Source organism: Somniosus microcephalus, chromosome 24 (assembly GCF_052327205.1).
Source record: "Somniosus microcephalus isolate GS21.2 chromosome 24, FLI_Smic_1.0, whole genome shotgun sequence".
Lineage (NCBI taxonomy): Eukaryota > Metazoa > Chordata > Chondrichthyes > Squaliformes > Somniosidae > Somniosus > Somniosus microcephalus.
Genome location: NC_141010.1, coordinates 63,507,356 through 63,531,347, shown reverse-complemented (window position 1 = coordinate 63,531,347; position 23,992 = coordinate 63,507,356). Strand labels below are relative to the sequence as shown.

Sequence of the window (23,992 nt, the reverse complement as noted above, 5' to 3'; positions counted from 1 at the left end):
GGTGAAGATAACCCCCGATGGGTGTATATATATCTACCAATGGGTGAAGTTAAACTCTGATGGGTGAATATAACCCTCGACAGGTGAATATAACCCCAAATATGTGAATATAACCACCCATGTGTGAATATATCTCCTGATGGGTGAAAAGAACTCCCATTAGGTGAATATGACCCCCGATGGGTGAGTAAAACCCTGATGGGTATATATAACCTCCGATGGGTGAATATAACTCCTGATGGGTGAATATACATCCCGATGGGTGAATATAACCTCCTGATGGGTGAATATAACTCCCGATGGGTGAATATACATCCCGATGGGTGAATGTAACCCCCGATGGATGAATATAACCCTGATCAGTGAATGTAACCTCTGATCAGTAAATATAACTCCCGATGGGTGAATATCACACCTGGTGGGTGAATATAACACCCAATGGGTGAAGATAACCTCCGATGGGTGAATCTAACCTCCGATGGGTGAATATAACCTCCGATGGGTGAATGCAACTCCCGATGGGTGAATATAACCCCCGATGGGTGAATATAACCACCGACGGGTGAATATTACCCCGACGGGTGAATATTACCCCGACGGGTGAATATCCACCGATGGGTGAAGATAACCCTAATGGGTGAAGCTAAACTCCAAAGGGTGAATATAACCCTCGACGGGTGAACATAAGCCTCGATGGGTGAATATAACCCCCGATGGGTGAATATAACCCCCGATGGGTGAATATAACCCCCTGATGGTTGAATATTACCTCCAATGGGCGAATATAACCTCCAATGGGTGAATATAAACCCAGATGGGTGAATATAGACGCCAATGGGTGAAAATAAATCCCGATGGGTGAATGCAACTCCCGATGGGTGAATATAATCCAGGACGGGTGAATATTACCCCCTGGTGTGTGAATATAACCTTCGATGTGTGAATGTAACTCCCGATGTGAGAATATATCTCCTATTGGGGGAATATAACTCCCGATGGGTGAATATAAACCCCAATAGGTGAATATAAACCCAAATGGGCAAATATAACTCCTGATGGGTGAATATAACCCCGATGGGTCAATATAAACCTCGATGGGTGAATATAACGCCCAATGGGTGAGTATAACCCCCATTGGGTGAGTATAACCACCGATGGGTGAATATAACCCCCGATGGGTGATTATAATTCCTGACGGTAAATTTAACTCCTGATGGGTGAATATAACTCCAGATGGGTGAATATATCCTCCGATGGGTGAATATAACCTCCGATGGGTGAATATAACCTCTGATAGGTGAATATACCCCGATGGGTGAATATAACTCCCGATGGGTGAGTACAGCCCCCGATGGGTGAGTATAACCTCCGATGTGTGAATATAAACTCCAATGGATGAATATAACCCCTGAAGGGTGAATATAAGCCCCAATGGGTGAATATAACCCCTGATGGGTGAATATAACCCCTGATGGGTGAATATAAGCCCCGGTGGGTGAATATAACCTCCGGTGGGTGAATATAACCTCCAGTGGGTGAATATTACCCCGATGGGTGAATATTACCCCGATGGGTGAATATCAATCCACCGATGGGTGAGTATTACCCCCATATGTGTGAATATAACCCTCGACGGGTGAATATAACCCCGATGAGTGAATGTAACTCCTGATGTGAGAATATATCTCCTATTGGGGGAATATAACTCCTGATGGGTGAAGATAAACCCCCGATGGGTGAAGATAATCCCCCGATGGGTGAATATAACTCGCGATGGGTGAATATAATCCCTGATCAGGAAATATAACTCCCGATGTGTGAATATAACTCCAGATGGGGGAATATATCCTCCGATGGGTGCATATAACCCCCGATGGATGAATATAACTCTCAATAGGTGAATATAACTCCCGATGGGTGAATATAACCCCCGATGGGTGAATATAACTTCCAATGGGTGAATATAACCCCCGATGGATGAATATAACTCCCGATGGGTGAATATAACCCCCAATGGGTGAATATAACTCCTGATGGGTGAATATAACTCCCGATGGGTGACTATAACTCCCGATGGGTGAATATAACCCGCAATGGGTGCATATAACCCCCGATGGGTGAATATAACCCCCGATGGGTGAATATAACCCCTGATGGGTGAATATAAGCCCCGGTGGGTGAATATAACCTCCGGTGGGTGAATATAACCTCCAATGGGTGAATATTATGCCGATGGGTGAATATTACTCCGATGGGTGAATATCAATCCACCGAAGGGTGAGTATAACCCCCATATGTGTGAATATAACCCTCGACGGGTGAATATAACCCCGATGAGTGAATGTAACTCCCGATGTGAGAATATATCTCCTATTGGGAGAATATAACTCCTGATGGGCGAACATAAACCCCAATGGGTAAATATAACCCTCGATGGGTGAAGATAATCCCCGATGGCTGAGGATAATCCCCCGATGGGTGAATATAACCCCCGATGGGTGAATATAATCCCTGATCAGTAAATATAACTCCCGATGGGTGAATATAACTCCAGATGGGTGAATATATCCTCCAATGGGTGAATATAACCCCCGATGGGTGAATATAACTCCCGATAGGTGAATATAAGTCCCGATGGGTGAAGATAACCCCGATGGGTGAATATAACTCCCGATGGGTGAATATAACCCCCGATGGGTGAATATAACTCCCGAGGGGTGAATATAACCCCCAATGGATGAATATAACTCCCGATGGGTGAATATAACTCCCGATGGGTGAATATAACCCCCGATGGGTGAATATAACTCCTGATGGGTGAATATAACCCCCGATGGGTGAATATAATCCCTGATCTGTAAATATAACTCCCTATGGGTGAATATAACTCCAGATGGGTGAATATATCCTCCGATGGGTGAATATAACCCCCGATGGGTGAATATAACTCCCGATAGGTGAATATAACTCCAGATGGGTGAATATAACCCCTGATGGGTGAATATAACTCCCGATGGGTGTATATAACCCCCGATGGGTGAATATAACCCCCGATGGGTGAATATAACCCCCGATGGGTGAATATAACTCCCGATGGGTGAATATAACTCCCGATGGGTGAATATAACTCCCGATGGGTGAATATAACTCCAGATGGGTGAATATTACCCCGATGGGTGAATATCAATCCACTGATGGGTGAGTATAACCCCCATATGTGTGAATATAACCCTCGACGGGTGAATATAACCCCGATGAGTGAATGTAACTCCTGATGTGAGAATATCTCTGCTATTGGGGGAATATAACTCCTGATGGGTGAAGATAAACCCTGATGGGTGAAGATAATCCCCCGATGGGTGAATATAACTCACGATGGGTGAATATAATCCCTGATCAGGAAATATAACTCCCGATGTGTGAATATAACTCCAGATGGGGGAATATATCCTCCGATGGGTGAATATAACCCCCGATGGATGAATATAACTCTCAATAGGTGAATATAACTCCCGATGGGTGAATATAACCCCCAATGGGTGAATCTAACTCCCGATGGGTGAATATAACCCCCAATGGGTGAATATAACTCCCGATGGGTGAATATAACTCCCGATGGGTGACTATAACTCCCGATGGGTGAATATAACCCCCAATGGGTGTATATAACCCCCGATGGGTGAATATAACCCCCAATGGGTGAATATAACCCCTGATGGGTGAATATAAGCCCCGGTGGGTGAATATAACCTGCAGTGGGTGAATATAACCTCCAATGGTGAATATTACCCCGATGGGTGAATATTACCCCGATGGGTGAATATCAATCCACTGATGGGTGAGTATAACCCCCATATGTGTGAATATAACCCTCGACGGGTGAATATAACCCCGATGAGTGAATGTAACTCCCGATGTGAGAATATATCTCCTATTGGGGGAATATAACTCCTGATGGGCGAACATAAACCCCAATTGGTAAATATAACCCCCGATGGGTGAAGATAATCCCCGATGGGTGAAGATAATCCCCCGATGGGTGAATAAAACCCCCGATGGGTGAATATAATCCCTGATCAGTAAATATAACACCTGATGGGTGAATATAACTCCAGATGGGTGAATATATCCTCCAATGGGTGAATATAACCCCCGATGGGTGAATATAACTCCCGCTAGGTGAATATAAGTCCCGATGGGTGAAGATAACCCCGATGGGTGAATATAACCCCCGATGGGTGAATATAACCCCCGATGGGTGAATATAACTCCCGATGGGTGAATATAACCCCCGATGGGTGAATATAACCCCCGATGGTGAATATAACCCCCGATGGGTGAATATAACTCCCGATGGGTGAATATAACTCCCGATGGGTGAATATAGCTCCCGATGGGTGAATATAATCCCTGAGCAGTAAATATAACTCCCGATGGGTGACTATAACTCCAGATGGGTGAATATATCCCCCGATGAGTGAAGATAACCTCTGATGGATAAATATAGCTCCGATGGGTGAATATATCCCCCGATGGGTGAATATAACTCCCGATGGGTGAATATAACTCCCGATGGGTGAAGATAACCTCTGATGGATAAATATAACCCCAGATGGGTGAATATGACTCCCGATGGGTGAATATAACCCCAATGGGTGAATATAACCCCCGATGGGTGAATATAACCCCGATGGGTGAATATAAGCCCTGATGGGTGAATATAACCCTGATGGGTGAATATAACTCCTGATGGGTGAGTATAACCCCAGATGGTTGAATATAACCCCTGATGGGTGAATATAACTCCCGATAGGTGAATATAACTCCCGATGGGTGAATATAACCCCCGATGGGTGAATATAACTCCCGATGGGTGAATATAACCCCTGATGGGTGAATATAACCCCTGATGGGTGAATATAATCCCTGATCAGTAAATATAACTCCCGATGGGTGAATATAACTCCAGATGAGTGAATGTATCCACCGATGAGTGAAGATAACCTCTGATGGATAAATATAACACCGATGGGTGAATGTATCCCCCGATGGGTGAATATAACTCCCGATGGGTGAATATAACTCCCGATGGGTGAGTATAACCTCCGATGGGTGAATGTAACTCCCGATGGGTGAATATAACCCCCGATGGTTGAGTATAACCCCCGATGGGTGAGTATAACACCCAATGGGTGAATATAACTCCCAATGGGTGAATATAATCCCGATGTTTGAGTACTTCTGTGATGATAATGGGTGAATAAATACTCGATAGGAGAATTTAACCCTCCCAATATTCGAGTACATTTCTAATGGGTGAATTCGTCCCTCCCGATGGCTCAATATAACTGCCTTGTATGGTGAGTATACTCTCAACGGGTAAATATAATCGCCCTTACGAGTGAGTACACTAGCAATGGGTGAGGATCAACCCCTGATGGGCGAGTACAATCCCGATGGGGAATTGTACAGGACTTTGATGAGGCCACACCTGGAGCATTGTGTACAGTTTTGGTCTCCTCACCTAACGGAGGACATACTTGCCTTAGAGGGAGTGAAACGAAGGTTCACTGGATTGTTTCCTGGGATAGGGGGAATTGTCCTTTGAGGAGAGATTGAGTAAACTAGGCCTATATTCCCTAGAGTTTAGAAGGATGAAAGGTGATCTCATTGAAACATATAAAATTCTTAGACGGCTCGACAGGGTAGATGCTGAGAAGTTGTTTCCCCTGACTGGAGAGTCTAGAACTCGGGGTCATAGTCCCAGGATAAGAGGACTCTGGATGCTCAGTCGTTGAGTAGATTCAAGACTGAGATCAATAGAACTTTGGGCACTAAGGGAGCCAAGGGATATGGGGATCGTGCAGGAAAGTGGAATTGATGTAGAAGATCAGCCTCGATCTTATTGAATGGTGGAGCAGACTCGAGGGGCTGAATGGCCGACTCCTGCTCCTATTTCTTGTGTTCTTATGTTCTTATAAGCCCCTGAAGGGTAAGTACACTCCCAATGGGTGAGTATTACAGCACAAAAACAGGCCGTTTGGCCCCACAGGTCTATTCCGGTGTTTATGCTCCACATAAACCTGTAAGTCTGTGGTGGTAATTATGACTCTGTGCGATAGTATAAGACAGGCGTAAGCGAATCGACAGCCTGTTTTAGAGCTCTTTATAGATTTCAGTGGAAATAATAATGGGGATAGATATAAAATGGACTCCAGACTCATTATCTCCGTTTCACTCTGCCACACAAAGTCAAACTCTACGCCAGTGCCTTCAGAAGAGAAACGCAGGCACATAGCATGAAAAAAACAACAGCTTGAGACAGGAGAGGCGGCTGAGCCTGTAGTGCCTGTGGGAGAGAGGGCAGACATTCAGTGCAGACATTCTGACAGAGAGAAAGAGCGAGTACCCAAGGTCTGAGCTTGTGGACAGGTGCCTGTTACTGTCTATAACACAGTTATTGTAAACCCATTCTCTGATGCCCTAACCGTTATGTGTATGCTGGGCGGGGCACAATGGCCGCGCAGAGCTGAGCCACGGAATTACCTTCGGGTTCATGTGGGTGCGGGTGTGTCCTACAACGGTGCAGGAAACCAGAGAGGACCTTTCTGGATTGGATTCTCCCCAAATAATCCGAGCTTTTCAAACCACAGTGCAGGTCGCGAAGGGTTACAAACATTAGCTCCATGCAAAGTGATTCCGTGTGTTTGAGAATGGTCCAGAAACATTAATCGCCAGGAGAAGGATTGCAAAGCTGCGACTAATTGCAAATGAAAGACCCTGCTGACAAATTGCAGCAAACGGCATACATTCCAGTGTTTGCTAGAATATTCCAGCGCTGGCTGCAGCAACGCCCTGAGCCATCTGTGCTAACCCCTCTGCTGCTTCGACCCATCTGAAACACACATTTTATAACAAAGCTCCCTTCTGTTCACTGACCTTTTGTTGCTCGGTTTCCTGCCCCAAACTGTGTTGCTGCAGTTACCCCGACTCCGTTCTCTTTCACCTCTGGGAGGCCTGGTGCTGCTTTATTGTCCCGGTCCTGATCCAGGCACGGACTCTGGTCTCCACTAACCACCGTCTCCATCTCTGCTGCAGCCTGATAGGGTTCTCCTGACGAGTCCTGCAGGGGTTTGCGATCAGCCGCTGTTACACTGCACTGGTACTGATGCTCAGCAATTTCCACACCGATTCAGCCTGAAAGAGAAGGGGGAGGAGAGAAGGATCAGCTACACGTCCATATTCATGACAAGCGGAGAACTGCACAGGATTTCTTTCCTGCTACCGACGGATCTCCTTTAAAATCACTGCAGCACAGAATTCCAATACCCAGCGTTCCCATTATACGGAGCGCTCCAGCCCCATCTCCATCTGCCACACTGTCAGCTTGCCAACAACTCCAGCCTCGCGATATTCACAATGCTGCAGAGAGGCACAGACCCTTGCTGCCCTTTCCAGAAACACCCAAATGCTCACTGCTGTGAGGGGCCAGAAATCCACATCTCCATCCTACTCGTGTCTTAAAGGGGTGTTGTATATCGATGGCATGGCCACCATCATACAGCCACAACGAACATCTCCAGGACCCCTCACTCTGTGCTGCTTTACACCGATATAAGGCAAACTAACCGCTGGCTCTCAACGTTTTCATTTCACGATCGACCCCTGAAGCCAGGAACTGTCCTGATTCAGCAGTGAAAACGCACACATTTCAAGTCCCCAAGCTGGATTTCAACATTTCCTCCCAGAGCTAGCTTTATACACACAAATATTCCGTTGTGGCAGAGCCACTAAAGGACTCAGACAGTTTGTATATAATTCCCTTTAACATGTTAGCTACAGCCTGAGTCTGTATCTTTATTTATACTGTTTACTTGTATAGAGCGTGATTGCTTTAACAGCGCGGGTAAACGCGATGACGTCACGCCATACATCACATGATCCCCCACTGGCGGGAAGAACGTCATGACGTCAACCACGGGACCAGCCAGCAGTCCTCGTGGAGCCTCCGAACTGAATAGACCTACACTCGATGTTCTCCTGCAGTTACTTGTTTAAACCTGTTAGTTTCCATTAAACTTCGTTTTGTTTAAGCGCCTGAGTGGACCTCAGTCTTTGGATAGGAATTAGACATTCCTACATTGGTGACCCCGACTTTTGCGAAAGGTTTTCGCAGAAGATAATCAACAGGAAAACGAACGCTGTTACCTTGAAGCTACTGCAGTTCTGGGAGCAACAATCAGCTGCGTGGTTCATCCAGGCTGAAGCCCAGTTCGCTATCAGGGACATCGTTGCGGATCAGACCCGTTATTATTACATGGTCTCCGCCCTCGACAGCGCCACAGCCTCGCGGATCATCAGCCTACTCGGTAGTCCGCCTACTGATCGCAAGTATGACACCTTAAAGGCGCGGTTGCTGCAGGTCTTCGGGCTCACGAAGTCGGAGCGCGCCTGCCGGCTGCTCGCTCTGCCCGGCCTCGGGGACTCCAAGTCGTCCGAGCTCATGAGCCAGATGCTCACGCTCCTCGGGTCCAAGCCGGAATGCTTCCTCTTCAGGGAGCTATTCCTCAGCCTACTCCCAGAGCAAGTTCAGGCTGCCCTAGCCAGGTCCGAAGTCACAGACTGTGCAGAGCTTGCTGCCGAAGCGGACAAGATCTTCGCGGTGACACAATAGCACTGCGCAGCCACGAGGCGCCCATCCCCCACAGACGCTGCTCCAGCTCCTCAATCAGCGGGGTTGTGCTTTTACCACGCCAGTTTTGGCACGAAAGCAAGATGCTGTCGCCCTCCCTGCAGCTTTTCGCACAAAAAAAATAAATCTTCAGACACCCTGGCGAAAGAGGACAGGGTCTAACGAGCACCCCGCGGCTGCAATGGCCATCGGAGACTCAGGGAAGCTTCTCTTCATCACCGACTCCCTATCTGGTCGACGTTTCCTTTGCGACACCGGGGCACAGTGTAGCATCCTACCTGCGTCAAACCTCGATATACTAGCTGGCGGCCACGGCCCCGCCCTCGCGGCGGTTAATGGCGCAGCCGTTCGGACCTTCGGAAGGCGGCGGGTCCAGGTGTGCTTCGGCGGTCAGCGTTTCCACTGGGAATTCATCACGGCCAAAGTCACGCAGGCCATCCTCGGGGTGGATTTTTTGTGCGCCAACGGCCTCCTGGTCGATGTCAGGCACCGCCGGTTGATCAATGCGGCCACGTTCCACTCCATCCCATGCCACCGCGGTAACGCCGTGCCGCGCACTGTCTTCTGTGCAGTCCAACCTCCAGATGACTTCACTCGGCTCCTCGGAGAGTTCCCAGATCTGACCAGGCCCACTTTCTCCACCTCGGCTACTAAACATGGTGTGGAACATCACATCACCACCAATGGCCCCCCAGTTTATGCACAGGCCCGACGCCTCGAACCTGGCAAGCTCGCGGCTGCGAAAGCGGAGTTTGACACGATGGAGCGGCTGGGGATTATTCGTCGGTCGAATAGTCCCTGGTCTTCGCCTCTCCACATTGTTCCGAAACCCGGCGGTGGATGGCGGCCATGTGGCGACTACCAACGCCTGAATGACGCCACTACTCCTGATCGGTTCCCGATCCCGCATATCCAAGATTTCTTGGCCCATTTGGTGGGAAATACTTTTTTTCGAAAGTCGACCTCGTCTGCGGTTACCACCAGGTCCCCGTGCACCCGCAAGACGTCCCGAAAACCGCAGTCATCACCCCATTCGGCCTGTTCAAATTTCTGTGAATGCCGTTTGGCTTAAAGGACGCTGCACAGGCTTTCCAGCGCTTGATGGACTCCGTGCTGCGGGATCTAAAATTCCTCTTTGTCTACCTCGACGACATCTTCATCGCCAGCCCTAGCAAAGAGGAGCACTTCCGCCATTTCTGTACCCTCTTCACACGCCTCAGTCAACACGGTTTGATTATCAACCCGGCCAAGTGCCAGTTCGGCCTGCAGCGGATTGATTTCTTGGGCCACCGCATTACATCAGACGGCGCAATTTCCTTACAGACGAAGGTCGAGGCGGTTACATCTTTCCCGCACCCACAGGCTGTCAAGGCCTTACAGGAGTTCCTCAGGATGGTAAATTTCTATCACCGGTTCGTCTCCAAGGTGGCTCTGCTTATGCAGCCCTTGTACGAGGCCCTCAAGGCCAAGTCCGGTAAGGATCCGATCAGCTGGATGGCCGAGATGGACCGGGCGTTCGTCGACACCAAAGGCGCCTTGGCCAACGCAACCATGTTGGCGCACCCGCTTCCAGGTGCCACCATTGCCCTTACCACCGACGCATTGGACTACACAATCGGCGCAGTGCAGGAACAGTGGGTGAATGGGACGTGGCAACCTCTTGCGTTTTTCAGCCGTCAACTACGGTGAAATGAAAGAAAGTACAGCACTTTCGACCGGGAGTTGCTGGCCCTTTTTCTAGCCATCCGCCATTTCCAGTTCTTACTAGAGGGATGTCCGTTCATGGCTTATGTGGACCACAAGCCACTAACGTACGCTATGGCCAAGACCACCGAATCGTGGTCAGCTCGGCAACAACGTCACCCGACGTTCATTTCAGAATTCACCACGGACATTCAGCATTTGTCCGGCAAAGACAACCTGGTGGCAGATTGCCTCTCCCGCGCGACTGTGCACGCAGTCCAACTCGGAATCGACTATGCCCTCATGGCTGTGGATCAAGCCCCGGACCCAGAGGCCCAAGCATACAGGACCAGCCCCTCTAGCTTCCAAGCGGCCGACGTCAAGTTCCATGCCGCAGGCACCACGCTACTTTGCGACGTCTCCATGGGAGTTCCCCGCCCTATAGTTCCAGTCGCCTGGCGCCGAAAAGTGTTCGACGCCATACATGGTTTGTCACACCCTGGCATGAGGGCCTCGCAAAGGCTGATGTTGTCAAAATTCATCTGGAGAGGTATGCAGCTGGATGTCCGTGACTGGGCCAACACCTGCGTGGTCTGCCAAAAGGCCAAGGTACAGCGTCATGTAAAAGCTCCATTGGCCACCTTCGCTGTTCCGGAACGTCGATTCGACCACGTGAATGTGGATCTCGTGGGGCCGCTTCCACCTTCTCAAGGTTTTACACACATCCTCACAATGGTAGACCGCACCACTAGATGGCCAGAGGCAGTTCCTTTGGTTTCCACCACTTCGGCAGACGTGGCCAGAGCTTTCATCTCCTCTTGGGTTGCTCGTTTCGGCGTACCGGCGGACATCTCTTCCGATCGTGGACCGCAGTTTTCCTCTGAGCTCTGGAGTGCTGTGGCTCAGGGACTCGGCACCAAACTACATCGCACCACCGCCTATCATCCACAGGCGAACAGCCTGTGCGAGCGATTCCACAGGTCCCTCAAAGCCGCTCTGCGGGCCAGTCTTCAAGGCGCGGGATGGGTGGACAGACTTCCCTGGGTCCTTTTGGGTCTTCGTACGGTGCCCAAAGAAGATTTACAATCCTCCTCGGTGGAACTCGTATATGGCCAGCCACTACGAGTACCAGGGGATTTCCTCCCGTCTCCAACAGAGCCATGGTCCGCATCCCAGCAACTCGTCAGCCACCAGGAAGCGGCCAGATGTTTCGCTCCAGTGCCTACATCGCATCACGGCTTACAGAGCTCCCACATCCCAACTGAGCTGAAAAGCGCCGAGTACGTGTTTATCCGCCACAACGCTCACCGGGACCCGCTCAAGCCTTTTTACACTGGTCCCTTCCGCGTCATAGAGCCGGGAGACAAATCCTTTTCGGTCGATATCGGAGGAAAACCGGACCACATATCGGTTGACCGGCTGAAGCCGGCACACTTAGACCTGGACCGCCCAGTCGAAATCGCTCAACCGCCAAAACGGGGCCGACCGCCCACAGTCGCTGTGCCAGCTCCACCACAGCCGCCCGACAGCTCGACCACCGGCCATCAGCTTCCACTTCAGGGTTACAGAAGTCGCTCGGACAGGCTTGTCCGGCCTCCTCGCCGTCTCACTTTTGCTGTTAAAGACAATTCTGGGGGGGCGCATGTGGCGGAGCCACTAAAGGACTCAGACCATTTGTATATAATCCCCTTTAACAACATGTTAGCTACAGCCTGAGTCTGTATCTTTATTTATACTGTTTACTTGTATAGAGCGTGATTGCTTTAACAGCGCTGGTAACGCGATGACGTCACGCCGTACATCACGTGATCCCCCACTGGCGGGAAGAACATGATGACATCATGACGTCAACCACGGGACCAGCCAGCAGTCCTCGTGGAGCTTCCGAACGGAATAGACCTACACTTGATTTTCTCCTGCAGTTACTTGTTTAAACCTGTTAGTTTCCATTAAACTTCGTTTTGTTTAAGCACCTGAGTGGACCTCAGTCTTTGGATAGGAATTAGACATTCCTACACCGTCCAGCTTTTGCCTACTGGTGAGCAAATCACCCAGTGTGGGACTTAACCTCATACAGAGCAAGATGGTACAGTCCGGTGTGGGACTGAGGGTCGGGGACCATGACGGCACCGCCCAGTGTGAGACTTAGCCCCATACAGAGCAAGATGGTACAGTCCGGTGTGGGACTGAGGGTCGGGGACCATGACGGCACCGCCCAGTGTGGGACTAAGGGTCGGGGACCATGACGGCACCGCCCGGTGTGGGACTGAGGGTCGGGGACCATGACGGCACCGCCCGGTGTGGGACTGAGGGTCGGGGACCATGACGGCACCGCCCGGTGAGGGACTGAACCCCAGGGAGCGGGAGAGCACCGTGCGGTGTGGGACTGAACCCCAGGGAGCGGGAGAGCACCGTGCGGTGTGGGACTGAACCCCAGGGAGCGGGAGAGCACCGTGCGGTGTGGGACTGAACCCCAGGGAGCGGGAGAGCACCGTGCGGTGTGGGACTGAACCCCAGGGAGTGGGAGAGCACCGTGTGGTGTGGGACTGAACCCCAGGGAGCGGGAGAGCACCGTGTGGTGTGGGACTGAACCCCAGGGAGCGGGAGAGCACCGTGCGGTGTGGGACTGAACCCCAGGGAGCGGGAGAGCACCGTGCGGTGTGGGACTGAACCCCAGGGAGCGGGAGAGCACTGTGCGGTGTGGGACTGAACCCCAGGGAGCGGGAGAGCACCGTGCGGTGTGGGACTGAACCCCAGGGAGCGGGAGAGCACCGTGCGGTGTGGGACTGAACCCCAGGGAGCGGGAGAGCACCGTGTGGTGTGGGACTGAACCCCAGGGAGCGGGAGAGCACCGTGCGGTGTGGGACTGAACCCCAGGGAGCGGGAGAGCACCGTGCGATGTGGGACTGAACCCCAGGGAGTGGGAGAGCACCGTGCGATGTGGGACTGAACCCCAGGGAGTGGGAGAGCACCGTGCGATGTGGGACTGAACCCCAGGGAGCGGGAGAGCACCGTGCGGTGTGGGACTGAACCCCAGGGAGTGGGAGAGCACCGTGCGATGTGGGACTGAACCCCAGGGAGCGGGAGAGCACCGTGCGGTGTGGGACTGAACCCCAGGGAGCGGGAGAGCACCGTGCGGTGTGGGACTGAACCCCAGGGAGGGGAAGAGCACTGTGCGATGTGGGACTGAACCCCAGGGAGCGGGAGAGCACCGTGTGGTGTGGGACTGAACCCCAGGGAGCGGGAGAGCACCGTGTGGTGTGGGACTGAACCCCAGGGAGCGGGAGAGCACTGTGCGATGTGGGACTGAACCCCAGGGAGCGGGAGAGCACCGTGTGGTGTGGGACTGAACCCCAGGGAGCGGGAGAGCACCGTGTGGTGTGGGACTGAACCCCAGGGAGCGGGAGAGCACCGTGCGATGTGGGACTGAACCCCAGGGAGCGGGAGAGCACCGTGCGGTGTGGGACTGAACCCCAGGGAGCGGGAGAGCACCGTGCGATGTGGGACTGAACCCCAGGGAGCGGGAGAGCACCGTGCGGTGTGGGACTGAACCCCAGGGAGCGGGAGAGCACCGTGCGGTGTGGGACTGAACCCCAGGGAGCGGGAGAGCACCGTGCGGTGTGGGACTGAACCCCAGGGAGTGGGAGAACACCGTGCGATGTGGGACTGAGCAGGAGGTCACAGACTTGCTCCTGGCTCTCCACTATTAGCTGATCTTGGCTTGGGAGCCCAGAAGGGGAGCTACAATTGAACATGAACCCATGAGCTGGAGAGGGAAACTGTTGTGTATGTACCTTTAAGAGAAGAACTGATTCTATACTGCAGTACCGGCAGTGACCACCCCTGTATATAAAGCCATAGCAGGCTTCTGTATTTCAGTCTTAAGTTACCCTCTGTTCAGTAAATACCTGTTATTATTGTTCTCCTGCAGTCCGTGTATTATTTATACTCGGACACTACATTGGCGACGAACAGGTTCGAACTCACCTGCAGTACTGCATCACCTCACGGGGATCTTTCCCTGAGAAGAAGCTTCTTGGAGGTCGAAGTCAGAACAACGGGCGTCGACCGCGGGCAACCGCCCAAGAATCCATCGGAGTTCGGAGAGTTGCAGGAGAGGCTGTGGAGAGCTGGGCTTGGCTCCCCAGTCAAGGTGTTCCAGCAAATCGTGCTGGTAGCAGGTAGTGCACTGACCCTTCCAGACTGCGGCGGGCTCGAGCTCGATCGAGCGGCTCTGCAAAGGGGCCGTGCAGCGTCGTTGGGAGGAAAAGAGAGAGAGAGAGGGTGGAGCGCACAGGGCGCGGTCGGTGCTCAAGAACCAGGCAGCGTAGCGAAAATAAAACAAGGGGAAGGAAAAGTGAGACGCGCCAAAGCCGCGGGTCGCCGCCATTACCCTGCAGAATGCTAGGAGCAGCGTGGCAGCAAGGGGAAGCAGGAAAAGCGCGGGAGGCGCCATTTTATTCCATTGGGAAAGAAGGAAAAGCGCGGGAGGTGCTATTTTAATCCATTGGTGAAGAAGAAAAAGCGCGGGAGGCGCCATTTTAAATCACCCAAGATGCCGAAAAGTGGCAGTATCACTGCTTTCGACAACGAGGTAGAAGACTGGACCACGTATGTGGAAAGAATTGAAGTGTACTGCAAGGCAAATGAGGTGGCCGATGGAAAGAAGGCGTCGGTATTATTAAATTTGATGGGCGGGAGAACGTACGGCCTATTGCGGAATTTAATTACCCCAGCTAAACCAATGGAGAAAAGTTTTGAGGAGATTGTTAATATCTTACAGGAACACCTAAATCCTACACCGCTGCTGATAGCAGAAAGATTCAAGTTCCATAAAAGAAACCAGCACAAAGATGAGAACAATGCTGACTATCTTACGGAACTACGCAAGTTATCGAAGCACTGCCAGTTCGGAGCAGGACTGGCAGACACCTTACGGGATAAGTTTGTCTGCGGGCTCCAGAGTGAAGGAACCCAGAAACGACTACTTTCGGAAAAGGACCTGACGCTAAAACAGGCTTTCAGCGTGGCAGTATCCTACGAAGCAGCAGCACGGGGAGCTGCGGAAATACAACAGAAACCACAGGAATACAGCGCTAACGAAATGGCGTATGGAGCAGAAAAGTGCTATCGCTGCGGCAGAACAACCCATGATCAGAAGGACTGCTGGTTTAAGGACAAAGTATGCAGGCAATGTGGGAAAATGGGACACATAGCAAGAGTCTGAAGGTCGGGAAAGAAAACCAACACTCCAAGAACTACTAAGGAAAAGTACAAGAAAGTAAAGAAATTGACAGACAGTAGTTCGGAAGATCAGGAGAGTGATAAGGACTCCGGGAGCAGGAGACTAAGTTGTCTAGAATTACACAACGTGATCGCAAAGGAGGATCACCGAAACATTTTGGGTCACCCTCATGATAGCAGGGTCCCCAGTAAAGATGGAATTGGACACAGGATCAGCCCTAACTGTCATGAATCGATGAGACTATGAGCGGCTATTCTCACACATACCCTTGAAGGACACGTCCATTGTATTGAAGACATACACGGGGCAAAAAGTCTATCCCAGAGGAAAAATAAGGGTGCCAGTTGAATACAACGGCAAGGAAACACAGAAACTGTATCTATATATACTACCAGATGGAGGACCACCATTATTGGGACGTGAATGGATCCAAAAAATACAATTGGATTGGCATTCCATTCAGGCGCTAACTGTGACTGATAAAAAGGATGATGACGTCACACCTGAATTGCTGTCAAAAATTCTAACTGACGCGAAACAGGTGTTCCGACAAGGACTTGGGGCTCTAAAAGGAGTAACGGCAATGATAAAAATCGAAGATAACGCAAACCCAAAATTTTTTAAGGCCAGACCGGTACCTTACGCGATCCGCCCAGCCGTTGAAGCAGAGCTGGAGAGTCTGGAGCATTCGGGTGTGCTGTCCAAGGTGGACTGGAGCAAGTGGGCCACACCCATCGTTCCTGTAATGAAGAAATCATTGAGCAGCACGCCTGGGGAACCAAAGAAGGTTCGCATCCGTGGGGACTTCAAGGCAACTGTGAACCCAGTCCTGCACACTGTACAATATCCACTTCCATGGATAGAAGATATTTTTGCCTCACTATCTGGAGGGAAACGCTTTACAAAGATTGATCTGGCCCAAGCATATCTACAAATGGAGGTGGAAGAAGCATCTAGGAAATACCTCACGATAAACACTCACAAAGGCCTTTACCAGTACAATCGACTGGTATTCGGGGCAGCATCAGCCCCGGCTATTTGGCAGAGGGTGATGGAACAAGTCCTGCAAGGGATCCCGGGGACCCAGTGTTATTTGGACGACATCATGGTTACGGGCGAAAATGACAGTGAACACCTTGCCAACCTGGAGCAGGTGCTCACGAGATTACAGGAATATGGGCTACGAGCCAACCGCCCCAAATGTGAGTTCTTCAGGAGACAAATCTCATATTTTGGCCACATGATTGATGAGGAAAGGTTGCATAAGTCGCCGGACAAGATTGAGGCTGTAGTCAAGGCTCCAGCACCGGAAAATGTGTCACAACTGAGGTCGTTCCTCGGGTTGGTGAACTACTACCATAAGTTCTTGCCGAATTTATCTACAATTCTGCACCCACTGAATGCCCTGCTGCAAACTGGAGTAACATGGAAATGGAGTGATGAGTGTAAGCGTGCCTTTCAGAAATGTAAATGCCGAATCACTTCAAAAGAAGTATTGGCCCATTATAATCCAACACTACCGATTCGGTTAGCATGTGATGCGTCTCCCTACGGCATCGGAGTGGTGCTGTCACACAAATTCCTTGATGGTTCAGAGAGGCCAATAGCCTTTGCGTCGCGCTCGTTAACCTCAGCCGAGCGTAACTACGCCCAGATTGACAGGGAGGCCCTCAGCCTGGTGTGGGGGGTGAAGAAGTTCAATCACTATCTGCACGGGCAGAAATTCACCCTACTGACTGATCATCAGCCCCTGGTCTCCATTTTTAACCCAAAGAAGGGCGTTCCGGTGATGACGGCACAACGGCTGCAAAGATGGTCACTTTTTCTAGGGGCACATCAGTACGACATAGAGTACAAGGGTATGAAACAGCATGGAAATGCTGATGGGCTGTCGCACCTACCATTGCCTACGGTAGAGGAAGCACCTGCAGTGGACCCTGTTGAGATATTCCATGCGACCATAGTCGAATGTCTACCTGTTACAAACTCAAGTATAGAGAAGGAAACCCAAAATGACCCGACACTCTCTCGGGTCTATGATTTGATGGTGAACGGATGGCCAGCACATGGCGACTCACTGTTGCCAGCATTCTCACCATGGAGAGAACAGCTGTCAGTGTGCCGGGGGACCTTGATGTTTGGATCCCGAGTGGTAATTCCACCCAAGTTGAGAGATAGAGTGCTCAATGAGCTTCATGAGGGTCATCTGGGAGGGGTAAAAATGAAGAGCCTAGCCAGGGCGTTTATGTGGTGGCCGGGAATCGATAAAGTAATCGAGGATATGACCAAGAGATGCACAGGATGCCAGAAGGTCCAAAACGCACCACCACAGGCTCCGCTACATCCATGGGAGTGGCCCTCATCTCCATGGCAACGGGTACACATTGATTTTGCTGGTCCATTTATGGACTCAATGTTCCTAATCGCTGTGGACGCCCATTCGAAATGGCCAGAGGTCATCAAAATGTCCTCCACCACCACGGAGAAAACTATTGCAGTCCTACGGACCATCTTCGCCAGGAATGGCTTGCCAGAACAGATTTGCTCCGACAATGGGCCACAGTTTGTGTCCGAGGATTTCCGGAGGTTTCTGAGGAATAATGGGGTGAAACATTACACATCTGCCCCATATCATCCAGCCACAAATGGATTTGCTGAGAGGTTTGTTCAGACCTTTAAAAAGGCAATAAAGGCAATGTATAATGACGACATACCACTACAACACAAGGTGGATAATTTCTTGTTTGCTTACCAGAATGCGGCACATGCAGTCACCAACCAAGCTCCAGCCATAATGTTCTTCAACCGATGGCTAAGATGTCGCCTGGATTTGCTCAAACCAAACATAAGACGAGATGTTGAGGATAAGCAATTCCAGCACATAAATGAGAAGCCAACCAGGAGCTTCAAGATAGGGCAACCAGTCTTGGCTCACGACTACTGAACAGAAAAATGGCAGCCAGGAACGATATGCACACAGCAGGGACCACTAATGTACACAGTGGACGTTGGAGAGAGCATCGTGAGACGCCATGCTGACCAGATTCTAGAGTCACAGGAACAAGCCAAACCCATACCACGAGCAGGTGCACCTGGTAATCAACCCGAAGTACAGATTGCGTCTACCTCAGAAGCAGTGGTATTGGAAGCTGACGAACCAACCAATGGCAATGAGCCAGAATCAACTCCGCCGCAAGAACAGGATACTCGAGAAAGGCGCTATCCAGTCAGGATCAGGAAGCCTCCTCAAAGATTGAACTTATAAATGATTATTTCAGTTGATGTATATAGAGTCATAGAGTCATAGAGTAATACAGCACGGATAGAGGCCCTTCGGCCCATCGTGTCCGCGCCGGCCATCAAGCCCTGTCTAATCTAATCCCATATTCCAGCATTTGGCCCGTAGCCTTGTATGCTATGGCATTTCAAGTGCACATCCAAATGCTTCTTAAATGTTGTGAGGGTTTCTGCCTCCACAACCCTTTCAGGCAGAGAGTTCCAGACTCCAACCACCCTCTGGGTGAAAAAGTTCTTTCTCAAATCCCCTCTAAACCTCCCGCCCTTTACCTTGAATCTATGCCCCCTAGTGATTGACCCCTCTACTAAGGGAAAAAGCTCCTCAGCATCCATCCTATCTATGCCCCTCATAATTTTGTACACCTCAATCATGTCCCCCCTCAGCCTCCTCAGCTCCAAGGAAAACAAACGCAACCTGCCCAGTCTCTCTTCATAGCTGAAGCGCTCCAGCCCTGGTAACATCCTGGTGAACCTCCTCTGCACCCTCTCTAACGCGATCACATCCTTCCTGTAGTGTGGCGACCAGAACTGCACACAATATTCCAGCTGTGGCCTAACCAGTGTTTTATACAGCTCCATCATAACCTCCTTGCTCTTATATTCAATGCCTCGGCTAATGAAGGCAAGTATCCCATATGCCTTTTTTACCACCTTATCCACCTGTTCCGCCGCCTTCAGGGATCTGTGTACTTGCACACCCAGATCCCTCTGACCCTCCGTCTTGCCTAGGGTCTTACCATTCATTGTGTATTCCTTTGCCTTGTTAGTCCCCCCAAAGTGCATCACCTCGCACTTTTCCGGGTTAAATTCCATTTGCCACTGTTCCGCCCATCTGACCAACCCATCTATATCGTCCTGCAGACTGAGGCTACCCTCCTCGCTATTTACCACCCTACCAATTTTTGTATCATCCGCGAACTTACTGATCATACCCTTTACATTCATATCCAAGTCATTAATGTAGACCACAAACAGCAAGGGACCCAGCACCGATCCCTGTGGTACCCCACTGGCCACAGGCTTCCAGTCACAAAAACAACCTTCGACCATCACCCTCTGCCTTCTGCCACTAAGCCAGTTTTGTATCCAATGTGCCAAGGCACCCTGGATTCCATGGGCTCTTACCTTCTTGACCAGTCTCCTGTGCGGGACTTTATCGAAGGCCTTACTGAAATCCATGTATACCACATCCACTGCGTTACCCTCATCCACACACCTAGTCACCCCCTCAAAAAATTCAATCAAATTAGTCAGACATGATCTTCCCTTGACAAAGCCATGTTGACTATCCCTGATTAATCCTTGCCTCTCCAAGTGGAGACAAATTTTGTCCCTCAGGATTTTTTCCAATAATTTTCCTACCACTGATGTTAGGGTCACTGGCCTGTAGTTCCCCGGTTTTTCCCTACTACCCTTCTTGAATAATGGTACTACATTAGCGGTTCTCCAGTCCTCTGGCACAGCCCCTGTGGCCAGAGAGGTCCTGAATATATGTGTTAGAGCCCCCGCAATCTCCTCCTTTGCCTCACACAGCAGCCTGGGATACATTTCATCCGGGCCTGGGGATTTATCCATTTTTAGGCCAGCTAAAACCGCCAATACCTCCTCCCTCTCGATGTTAATATGTTCGAGCATATCACAGTCCCCCCGCCCTATTTCTATGTCTACATCGTCCTTCTCCATAGTGAAAACAGATGCAAAAAATTCATTTAGAACCCCTCCTACATCTTCCGGCTCCACACACAGATTGCCACTTTTGTCCCTAATGGGCCCTATTTTTTCCCTAGTTATCCTCTTACCCTTAATATACTTATAAAACATCTTCGGATTTTCCTTTATTTTGCTTGCCAGTGTTATTTCATGGCCCCTCCTTGATCTCCTAATTTCTTTTTTAAGTATCCCCCTGCACTTTTTGTACTCCTCTAGGGCTTCCTCCGTCTTTAGCCTTTTGTATCTACCAAAAGCCCTCCTTTTTTTCCTAATCCATTCTCGTATATCCCCTGACATCCAAGGTTCCCTGTGGTTTTTGGAACCACCCTTGAACTTTACGGGAACATGTTGCCATTGTATGATCTCAATCTCCCTTCTGAAAGCCTCCCATTGCTCCGATGCGGATTTTCCTACAAGTAGCTGATCCCAGTCCATTTTGGCCAGATCCTGCCTTATCCTATTAAAATCGGCCTTCCCCCAATTTAGAACCTTTATTTCCGGCCCATCCCTGTCCTTTTCCATGGCCACCTTAAATCTTACCATATTATGGTCACTATCACCAAAGTGCTCACCTACTAGCACTTTTTCCACTTGGCCGGCCACATTCCCTAGAATTAGGTCCAGTACCGCCCCCTCTCTTGTAGGACTTTCTACATGCTGGCTCAAAAAGCTCTCCTGGATGCACTTTAAGAATTCTACACCCTCTGAGCCTTTCACACTCTGACTATCCCAGTTAATATTGGGGAAGTTGAAATCCCCCATTATTATTACCCTATTATTTGCACATTTCTCTGAGATTTGCCTACATATCTGTTCCTCTATCTCCCCCTGACTGTTTGGAGGCCTATAGTACACTCCCAGCAAAGTGCTTGCCCCCTTTTTGTTTTTAAGCTCCACCCATATGGCCTCATTAGAGGACCCTGCTAATATATCATCCCTCCTTACTGCAGTAATTGACTCCTTAATTAATATTGCGACACCCCCTCCTCTTATACCTCCCCCTCTGTCTCTCCTGAAGATTCTGTACCCCGGAATATTGAGCTGCCAGTCTTGCCCTTCCCTCAACCATGTCTCCGTGATAGCAACAATATCATACTCCCATGTGTTTATCAACACCTTCAGTTCATCCACCTTATTCGCAAGACTCCTTGCATTAAAATAGATGCCATCCAGCCTTGCCCTTATATATTTGCCCTGTCTACCAAGCTGACTTGTTTTTTTCTCTATAATTGGCAGAGAAAATTGTAATTGTAATTAGTTATTATTTAGTTGGTAAATGAATGTTATGTACTGTTTATCTAAAAGGGGAGGAATTGTTGTGTATGTACCTTTAAGAGAAGAACTGATTCTATACTGCAGTACCGGCAGTGACCACCCCTGTATATAAAGCCATAGCCGGCTTCTATATTTCAGTCTTAAGTTTCCCACTGTTCAGTAAATACCTGTTATTATTGTTCTCCTGCAGTCCGTGTATTATTTATACTCAGACACTACAGAAACAACAGCCAGGATTCCTGCTCCGAGACTATGGAAATCATAGCACAGAACAGACTGCCTGAAGTGACCCAGAACAGAGGTGTCGACATTGGTCGAGGCCAGGTGAGATGCTCGGTGCCCCTCGCTCTTTAACACGTGAAGAATGGCAATTTGGGCAAAATAGTAAAATATTGTGGAACTGTACCAAGCACGGACCTTTCTCAGGTACAGTTCCACACACACTGACACTTACTGAGGAATATTATACAGGCACTGTCTCTCCCGGTTGTACAGTTAGTTCCACAGTCAATGACACTCACTGGGGTGCAGTTCCACACACACTGACTCTCACTGGGGTGCAGTTCCACACACACTGACACTCACTGGGGTACAGTTCCACAGACACTGACACTCACTGGGGTAAAGATCAACAGACACTGACTCTCACTGGGGTACAGTTCCACAGACACTGACTCTCACTGGGGTAAAGTTCCACAGACACTGACTCTCACTGGGGTACAGTTCCACAGACACTGACTCTCACTGGGGTACAGTTCCACAGACACTGACTCTCACTGGGGTAGAGTTCCACAGACACTGACTCTCACTGGGGTACAGTTCCACAGACACTGACTCTCACTGGGGTACAGTTCCACAGACACTGACACTCACTGGGGTACAGTTCCACAGACACTGACTCTCACTGGGGTACAGTTCCACAGACACTGACTCACACTGGGGTACAGTTCCACAGACACTGACTCTCACAGGGGTACAGTTCCACAGACACTGACTCACACTGGGGTACAGTTCCACAGACACTGACTCTCACTGGGGTAGAGTTCCACAGACACTGACTCTCAATGGATTACAGTTGCACAGACACAGACACCCACTGGGGTACAGTTCTACAGACACTGACTCTCACTGGGGCAAAGTTCCAATGACACTGACTCTTGTTGGGGTACAGTTCCACAGACACTGACTCTCACTGGGGTGCAGTTCCACAGACACTGTCATTCACTGGGGTACAATTCCACAGACACTGACTCCCGTTGGGGTACGGTTCCCCAGATACTGACTCCCGTTTGGGTCGAGTTCCACAGATACTGATTCACACTGGGGTACAGTTCCACAGGCACTTGCTCTCACTGGAGTACAGTTCCACAGGCACTGACTCATAGAAGATAGGAGCAGGAGTAGGCCATTCGGCCCCTCGAGTCTGCTCCGCCATTCAACAAGATCATGGCTGATCATCCAAATTCAGTACACTGTCCCTGCTTTCTCCCCATATCCGTTGATCCCTTTAGCCTTAAGAAATATATCCAACTCCTTCTTGAATATATTGAATGAATTGGCCTCCACTGCTGCTAGATCCGTGGTTCGATGGATAAATAATCACACGGATGCTGTACATTAACAAATAACAGGTCTTTACTGGAGGAGGGTAATCTCTAGACTGGGGGTACAGAGGCATGCGCAAAGCTTATAGAACGGTGAGGTCACTGCCGGTACTACAGTATACAGGAGCTGTAAAAGTAGTTCTGACTTAAAGGCACATACGCTACAATTCCTCCCCTTTTAGATCAATAATACCCCCTAATATTCAAAGAACAATTAACATTTTTACATGTACATTAAACAACAAAAGTCCATTTATAGATTCAGTCTTTGGGGCGGCTTCCTGACCCTTTCGGGATAGCACCTTTCCAGAGGTTCTTGTTCTTGCTGCAGAGGTGATTCTGACCCCTTTTCATCGGGTAGTTCATCGGGTTCCACTGCTACTGGGTCTGAAGTAGATGCTACCGGTATGTCGGGTTCATCCCCAGGTACTCGAGACATGGGGTTGACGCGTTCCTGTGATGCTAAGATCTGATCGACGTGGCGTC

The 23,992-nt window shown here is 50.0% G+C and overlaps 1 protein-coding gene across 6 annotated transcripts in view; it reads right to left on the bottom strand.

The window, feature by feature from the left end:
• The window catches only part of maptb (microtubule-associated protein tau b), a 709,263-nt gene that overhangs the window by 625,832 nt on the left and 59,439 nt on the right, over window positions 1-23,992 (bottom strand). For all 6 annotated transcript variants that reach the window (XM_085966675.1, XM_085966677.1, XM_085966678.1 and 3 more), the window contains exon 2: window positions 6,940-7,197. In XM_085966675.1, coding sequence (XP_085822801.1) covers window positions 6,940-7,087 — 148 coding nt within the window. In that variant the 5' untranslated portion in view covers window positions 7,088-7,197. The remainder of the gene's footprint in view (window positions 1-6,939; window positions 7,198-23,992) is intronic.